This window comes from Oxyura jamaicensis, chromosome 1 (assembly GCF_011077185.1).
Source record: "Oxyura jamaicensis isolate SHBP4307 breed ruddy duck chromosome 1, BPBGC_Ojam_1.0, whole genome shotgun sequence".
NCBI lineage: Eukaryota > Metazoa > Chordata > Aves > Anseriformes > Anatidae > Oxyura > Oxyura jamaicensis.
In genome coordinates this window covers 79,053,837-79,062,367 of record NC_048893.1, presented here as the reverse complement: position 1 = coordinate 79,062,367, position 8,531 = coordinate 79,053,837, and the positions used below count along the sequence as shown (strand labels likewise).

At 45.7% G+C, this 8,531-nt stretch overlaps 1 protein-coding gene across 1 annotated transcript; it reads right to left on the bottom strand.

Annotated features, from left to right (window-relative positions):
• Positions 1–2,400: 2,400 nt before the first annotated feature.
• Positions 2,401–7,640, bottom strand: AICDA (activation induced cytidine deaminase). The gene is made up of 5 exons (XM_035340630.1): positions 7,613–7,640; positions 3,968–4,115; positions 3,214–3,484; positions 2,949–3,064; positions 2,401–2,650 (listed from the first exon to the last, which is right to left on the bottom strand). The coding sequence occupies exons 1-5, from the start codon at positions 7,618–7,620 to the stop codon at positions 2,597–2,599; spliced, it is 597 nt and encodes a 198-aa protein (XP_035196521.1). The 5' UTR covers positions 7,621–7,640; the 3' UTR covers positions 2,401–2,596.
• Positions 7,641–8,531: the final 891 nt, after the last annotated feature.

The following is an 8,531-nucleotide window of genomic DNA, read 5'->3' as shown; positions in this document are numbered from 1 at the left end:
TTACTCATTGCATTTATCCTCTTGTTGTGTAATGTCACTAATTTCCTTACTTCAATGTTAAAAATTATAGAATATATTTTCCATCAAAGTTTTTTTGACAGAATTTAAACAAAAACAGTGTCTCAACTGCTCCTTTAGAAAATGCTACTTTTTCTAGTACCTCTGCAACAATTTCATTCAGAAGGACAATGGTATTGTATGGGCCAATAACAGAAACTGGAAGACAGAAATCCTTTTTCCACTTCTGCTTCTCCTCTCGGTTTGTAATGTATGTTGATTCAGTACTTCTGTGTCCAGTTTGGTCAATTAGGAGTCAAGAATGCGCAGGATCAATGAATGAAGCATCTTGAATAACCTTAGCATTTGCATCACTGATTTTTGGTAGTATTTCCAAAGTACCTGTTGCCTGAACTCTTTTGTGACCTTGATTGCTGGTTGACGCTGTCAATAGCTTCAAAATTACAAGTGAAAAGGATAAACAGTTTAATAGGATAGTGCCAGTTTATCTCTGCAGAAATCATAAGGAATAAATTACTTACCAGTTCTTTGTGTCAATTTCTACTTTCCATACCCATGTGGTACCAAAATGATGACAAAAACAAATGCTCTTTTGTAAAACCTTTACTTATATAAATAATATGCACCATATCAGACAAATATACAACACGATGTTTGCAAATTAATGCTTTGCAAAGAGCTCTCACTGCTATTCCTGGTCCAAATTCCTCAAGCTGAGAGTGCCTCAGGAGCCTGAAGTTTTACGAAGTTTGTGCTGCATTGAGCTCTGACCTCTCTGAGCAAGAGGCACTGTGGGAGAAGAGCTGTGCACTGCCCTCCTGCTGGCCTGTCACCAGAGGAGACTCTGGGAAGAGTGACAGGGGAACCTGAAGCCATACCCAGAAAGAGGAACAGGATGGAACAGAGAACTCACAGCCATAATGAAGGAAATGGCAGAGCACCTCCAGAGCATGGGACCACATTATTAGCCCTAATAAAGTTTGTAGAGGTTAGACTGCAGAGGATGACCCATCTGCAGTTTAGGTAGTGGGAAGGTTGGAGGTGAGTTGCTGTGTATGTATTATGAACCAACATCTTCAGCTTAGTAAGGATTGTGTCTCCAGCACCAGGTGCTAATGGGATCCCATGATGGAGACACAGTGATTGTCAGACAGGAGAATGGATTGATTTTGCCCCCCACTAAGGGTTTCTACAGGCTGTACAGTTTTGCTCATAACTTTTTTTTTTTTTTTTTTTTTTTTTCTGGTCAGTTCTCAGTCCTATCACCAACTAGCCGTATATAGCTGTATTATGGGCAATAAAAGGCCTGTAAAGACAGAGGACTGTAGGAATGTTAAGGTGCCTCCAGCGGAGGACAGCTAGCTGGGGAGGGAGCATAGTGCATGTCTGATCTAGGAGGAATTGCTCAGTGGATGGGAATAATTCCAGTAGCGAGACCTGTGGTGCTCCTCCCTGCAGTATGTCAAGAAACAGTGCCTGATGTAGACACCAACACACCATCCAAAATGCCACGGTCTCATCCTACAAGAATGAGAAATTAAGTTTGAGGGACTATACAATGTGGAAATTAAGTTTGCTTTCTGGTAGATACATGACGGAAAACCATTGCTATGGTGAAGTACCTTGGAGACTCCTTTCGGGGCTGCGTGAAAGGTCCACACACTGATCAGTCCTGTCACAGTCATGGCTCTCAATGTAGTTAATTGGCATTGAGTGGACTTATGATTTCTGCATGGGATATATCTTGCTGGGCATCCAAAATTGTAGCTCACACTTGAAAATTTTGGCTAGCAAATATTTTGCTTTCATTTTAAGTTTTTATTGTCTAGTTTCAATATGTCATAGGGCACAAAACCTGGATCCACAGATACTAAAGCTCCCTGCTTTCTGGGCAGGAGGCATTACAGGGCCCAGGCCTTGCACACAGTCTACTTACAAGATCTGCTGGCTTCAAGCAAGATTTTCAAGCTGAGCTGCCTGAGCTGTCCAGGACTTGGTTCAATACTCTCAGTGGAGCTTTCCAATAACTGGCCAATTTGGCTGTTTGGATGTAGGCTTTACCACTTAAATGCTGATGTTTTCACATTCCTATCTACATCCAGAAGGATAAATAAACCACTTCACAAGGGAGGACATACAGAGCAGCTCAGTGTAGTGCACCTGTAAGAGCAAAAGACATGCTCCCCAAAGCCCTGGTGATTTTTGCAGATCAGTGTGATGCCAGTGAACACAGCCACACAAAGAGCTTTGCAGCCAAACCCAAAACTTAATATATTGGGCCACCTGAATTAGCTCTAAGGGGACCAAGGAAGGGCAAATAACTTCCTGGCAATGTCACTGCAGTCCTGGCTGTTCCCAGCTAGCAATGGATGAGGTGTGAACCACAGGGAATGTCTTCAGAAGATCAGCCTAATTTTCCTTCAAAATGAAAAAGTAAGGATAGTCTTATCTCTGAACACAGGGCTGGAAGGAAGAGAGATGGAAAGAGGGAAGAAGAGAAAGACATGTTGTGAAGGAAGAGTTGAAAATCAAAGAACGAGTGTTTGTTGAAGTCTTCTGATTGCTGATGACTTTTGTTTCAAAGTCCCAGAGTTTTAAAGGCGTCTCGTAAATCATCTACTTCATACAGTGGCTGTAGAACAAAATATAAGTTGTAGGTCAGTTATCAAGTGAGCAAAACCCATAAAAATGGGAAAGGAGATAAGAATGGCATGAGATGGGCTGAGAGGCGGAAGAAGGGAAGAGAATAATGAGAGGGGATATGAAGGAAGGTGGGAGAAAGGTACGAGGGATGTGAAGAGTGAAGACACAGGAAAATGTGAAATGACAAATGGCACAGCTGGACAGCAAGAGCAGAGCAGAACTACAGCAAGGAAGAGAGGAAGAAGCTGAGGGGAAGAGGCACTGGAAGGAGAAGAATTGGTCCTCACCAGGAGGATCCGTCGGAGTTTCCTGGACAGATGGACAGAGTTTTCATGCAGTCCTTCCCAGGCTTTGAACGTCTTTTCCCTGTTCTCCACAAATGTGTTCCAGCAGTAGAAGTAATCTGTGCAAGGCACAGGGGAGTTAAAAAGTGCTCAAGACTGCTCCAGAGAAGACACTGACCTTTCCTAGGTTCAGTAAATCGTCATATCCTGCCATCACCTTCCCTTCTCCGTAGCTTTCAGTCATCTTCTTTCACCCTGCCCACCTTACCTTTGAAGGTCATGATGGCGATTTGGGCCCCAGCCCTATGCAGGCGCCGTAGCCCCTCGGGCTCTGCCTTGCGGTCCTCACAGAAGTAGAGGCGGGCGGTGAAGATGCGCAGGGTCAGGTTGGGGTAGGCGCGCAGGAAGTCAGCCACGTGTCGGGCACAGTCGTAACAGGGGCTCCAGGAGGTGAACCAGGTGATGCGGTAGCAGCGGCCTGGGTCCAGGTCCCAGGCTGAGATGTAGCGTAGGAAGAGAACCTCCACGTGGCAGCCCATCTTAGGGAAAGAGGGAGAGGGGCAAAGCGTAAGGTGGGGTGAAGAAGGCTGCAAGAGGGGCAAGGAAGAAGGCATGAGCTAAGTGGGATGAGCTGAGGGGAGATTGGACAAGGTGGGGGACAGGTCTTATGGTCAGCACACAGAGGAAGAGGTCACAGTGGTACCAGAGTGGAAGGCTGGCTAGAAAAATGCAGGGACATGCTACAAGAGGCTCTTGTGGGAGCTAGGAAGGAAAACTGAGGTACTGATAAAGCAGCAAAGACTATAGAAGTCTTGCTAGCAGTACAGTCTGAGCTAGTAGGAGTTACAGATTTACCTGGAGGCTGCATCCCCCAAATGTTATGTACTGGTGCAGTGCCTATTGTGGACACGTCAGATCAGGTGCTGCCTCTTGCAGCCCTTATTTTCCTGTTACCCCAGGCAAATGAGCTGCATATACCTCATCATGGATATAAGAATAGGATGCCAAGGTGTTCCCTGTACCTTGTTACGCAGGTACCCAAAGTCCAGGGAGCATGATGTGGCACTGTCACGGCGCTTCACAACATAGCAGAGGTAGGTTTCACGACGGCCCTTGGCCCAGCGCAGGTTCTTGAAGTTGTAGAGGAAAAGTTTCCTCTTCATCAGGAGACTGTAGGAGAAGACAAGAGACGATTTACATTAGCCCCACGCTGCAGCCAGCAATTGGCCATGTCTATGTCAGGCGCTCAGCAACAAAAATATCCCCATGAAGTCCAGGCCCCTCAGTGAGAGAAAAACACCAGTAATTTGCATGCAATATGTTAAGGAAAGGGTGCAGACGTGACTGCGGGGATGAAGCAGGTGACCTAGTGAGTGGAAACAGTAAGTGAATTAGTAATGATTAGTCAAACAGCAACCATGGCTAAGTGCAGTGTGAAAGTATCTGCAAATATCCAAAAGATGGACACCAATGAGAGCAAAGGATGAAGGTGCCTGAGAAGAGTTGATCTCGGAAGATGGGAGGGTCTGGAATTCAGTCACCAAGATATATTCTTTATGCTGTTGAAATACTGAAAACCATTGGGTCAAAGGAAGGATCAAATTGAAGCCTCTTTAGAGAATACTGGACAGAGTTTAATCCCAGCAACGCCCAAAGGAAGAACATGTCTGAAAGTGTTCGGGGCTCGAGATTAGAAGCTAGGATAGGGTGACGTCTTAGTGACAGAAATAAACAGTAGGGTAGGTATGCTGACACATCGCCAGAGGCAAGCACCATTCCCATGTGAGGCAAGCACAGAGATTGCCAAAGGATGGTTCCCATGCTAGAGATCCTGTTGGGGAGAGGTAATAGGAGCATGGGGAGGGTAAGACAGTCATGAACCTTATCAAAAAGCCTTACTGCCAAGTGGAGGTACATAGGCAGCTGAGAACAGCTGTGTTCACTGAGGTAAGATATTCACCGCCCCCACAGCAATGCAAAACAGAAGTGAATGGGTTAAAAATAATCACATCCTTTGTCATCTTTTCCCTCTGGTAGGCTGGTGTTCAGCAGGGAGATAGGTCAGTGTAAGTGATACAGAGCTGAGTTTTCTGGAGGTCTCCAGTGAGGTGTGGAAAAGGAATTTAGGTTTGCTAGGAATTTCCTCGTTTATATCTGAGAGTCTCAGCAAGGAAAAATTCTGATACAAACATCCTTCATCTATTTCCCACGGTCACCACAAAACTTGAGCACAGCAGAGTAGTTAACTTCCAGATAAAGGTGGCATCCTCTCTGCTCCTCTGGAGGTTTGTCCCCATTGTGCACCCTCACACATGGTCATTGCACCATAGGTGCCAGTTCACAGTCACAGCCACCCTTTTACCTTTTGTTACCTTGTGCACATGTTCTGCTGTCATTTAGCCCTCCCCAGTGCACCTCTAGCACTTCCAGCTGAGGCACTGCATTGCCAGAGTCACTTTCTTCCCTCAAAGCATTCTTGCTGCCTGATTGTCCTGCAGATAGGCAAGCCACTCACTTGCACACATCCTCTTTCCTGCCATGGGGCCGTCAGCTTGCAGTGTAAAGTTACCTGTCTTGCTCACATAGACAGAGCAAACACACACACACATTTATTTATGGCATTGTTTATACACACAAGTTCCTAGAGGAGTAGATCATTTGTCAGCTGTGGCATGTCTCCTGCTAAGAGAAAGTGCATACAAGGCCCTGCAGAGTCATGCACACACTCAAAGTGCAAAGCATCCCTACTGAGCAGGTTATTCAGCAAATCAATAGCCCCAGGCAGTTCTTGGAGGTCTGTCCTGTAAGCACTGCACTAGTCTTGCTCTACTGGGTCTGCAAGTTGTCAGGAGTAGAGTACACACTGATCCTGATGAACTTCATCACCCCTTTCTCTGACAAGTCACATTGTGTGTGTGCTTCCCCTACCTATTTTTCTCTCTTGCACTGTACGATCCCCATCATGCTTTTTTTGTTTCACAATGGTACCTCTCACACTTAGCACAGCCTCACTTCCTACCACCTCATATTCATCTTGCTTCCCTGTCCGTGTGCAAACACTTATGAACATGTGTATCTTTTCTGACGCACACACACCCACCACCACACATCCCATTCATCCCCTCACAAAACTGTTGCCCAGTGGTTTGTCTCAGGCGTCTCCCTTTTAGATGGGTGTTATTGGACAGATGTGGGGGAGACTCTCCCTCCTTGTAGAAGTGCTGGAGAGCAGACATCCCTTCTTCTGTGACAGATCCTCGGGTGTTTCAGATAGGATAGCCCAGACAATCACATGGTAAACACATGGGGATGATAGGCCAGAGGGTTGCAAAGCTCTTAGCTGGGGTATGGCACAGCAGCAGAAAATAGAGTAGAAGAATAGTGAAAAATGCAGTCACTTGTAGAAGAACCACACAAGCCAGGTGAAAAATATTTAAAAGGTGATGTTTCATCAAAACCCACATGGAAAAATGCTTTTCAACACAAACAAAAGTTTAGGGAAAAGAGGCTATCCTTTTTTTTTTTTTTTTTTTTTTTTTTTTTTTTTTAATTGTACACAAAAATACTTGCTTTCAAAATATTTCTGATTTTCCTTCCCATTGTCCTTTTCCTCACATCCTCCAATTTTTCACAATTAAATTCTTTTGAAAGTGGTTGCAAAAAACAATGTAGAATGAGAAATGATGCAAAATGGTGCAAAACCAGGAAAATATAGTAAGGATCACTCGGGTTGTTTTTCAGTGTCAGGACAAAGTAAAGACAGTGCAAGAAAATTTTGAGTCACGGAAGCCATTTGTGCAACTAGAAATGTTCATTAACATCAGTTCCCATTTTTCCTTCTCTCTGGAATTGACCACCCCCAGGGATTTTCACCATGAAGGATTTCAGAACGTGGCTGGTAGGAGAAGTGTGAATGAACAAGTGTTACAGGGAGCAACTGAGCAGATCTGCAGCTAGGCACAAAGAGCTGGTTACATGTGAAATTTCTATAGCTGTTGCATAGTTCAAAGGAAAGCAGCAAAGACACAGGAGCTGTGATTATACTCAGGCACTGAAGAATTTGACTGAGCAGAGACCTTCCTTTCAAATAAAGATTCATGAATCCAATCCTGAAATCAGAGTGAAGGCCCCTGAGAGTGTGAATGATATGCAACAGTGAAGAGTGATTTTAGTGGTAATTAGCTTGCAGCATAACTGAAGTGCAAGTAGAGGAATCCAATGCTGGAACAGTCTGTGCCTAGGAGCACAAGGGTGATAGCACCAGAAACATAATAAGGAAGAAATCTGATGTAAAATAGAGAACAGGTGTAGAGAGAGAAGAGTAGGCAGAGATCGAGATGCTTATGCAGATAGCATCTGAATGTTCATCTATCTTTTTGTTGTTTGTTTTTTTGTTTGTTTCTAGAAAAGAGAGAGAATGAAAAGGAACAGAGAATAGTCACGAGAAAGAGAAATGACAGAAAGGGAAAAGAATACAAGGTGGTAGACAGTCAAAGAGAGAAAGAGTGGTGGGGACAGAGAGATGTGAGGACAGGATGGGAAGTTAGATCGCTGAGTCAGATGGAGAAAGGGAAAGGGACATTATGCTCCAAATGGACAGCAGGTTAATTCTAAGAGAAGAACCCTGATTTCTTCTATCAGCAAGAAACTGGAGGCACTCATTTTACCTGTCCATGACTGTCAGTTTCTCTCTCAGGTGATGGGGTTGTCTTGCAGGCTCCGTCTGCACAGTCCTCTGACTCGGTGCACAGAAATGTGGACTGCCCTGTATGACCCCTCCCCATTCACCACTATCTACCCCCTGCCAGATTTCGGTGGGGTGTGGTGAGGGGAGGAGTTAGAAAGGTCTCTGGAACTGCAGGAGCCAAAGAGCAAAGGGTTAAAGTGTGAAGGGGCACCAGTTCTGAAAGATGCTCTGCACTCATTGGCCACCTCCCCTCATTGCACTTGCCATTGGGTCCTCCCAGCCTGCAAAATTATGCTGAATTAATATCAATAACATAACAAGGCAGGAAGCATTGTCTAGTGGTTAGAGGGGGGCCTGGGAGCTGTGTACCACTAACGTGAATGTGGGCAAAAACCACACTATCCCTCTGGGCCTTTGCTCATGCAGCTGTGCCGTGAAGGTGATGACACTGGTCTACCCCACGGTCATGGCCACCCTGCATGCTGCCTGCCGGGTGTCCAGGGGGAAGGCACTCAGGGAACATGACATTGATGGCACACTGTCCTCCATCTCCTCTGGAAAGTCCTAGCAGCCGCTTGGCAGCACAAGGCAGCACCAGAGCTGAAGAGGAGGGTGAGGGGGACCTAACTCATGGGACTGGCATGGGCGTAGTGAGCAGAAATGGAGCGTGTGGCCTCCGTGTAATGCTTGAATGCCACAGGTGCTGGGCTGTGTCAGCACGAAAGGAGCAGGCATAACCCCCAAATCACAAAGCTGTATGCAAAAGACCTGTGGAGCATGACTCAGGCCCCAATACTACTGATCACAGCTGGAACTGCTGCTGCAAGCAGGGTGAGATGCCAGAACCCTGCGCTGCATATCTCGTGGCGGGGTGCCTGCACTCAGCAGACTTGTGGATA

What these genes read in the sequence shown, in the direction of transcription:
- AICDA (XM_035340630.1), bottom strand. An exon ending in TTGGGTACCTGCGTAACAAG is followed by an intron (nt 3,485 to 3,967) that starts GTACAGGGAACA and finishes TCTTTCCCTAAG; the next exon opens with ATGGGCTGCCACGTGGAGGT. An exon ending in AACTCCGACGGATCCTCCTG is followed by an intron (nt 2,651 to 2,948) that starts GTGAGGACCAAT and finishes TTTGTTCTACAG; the next exon opens with CCACTGTATGAAGTAGATGA.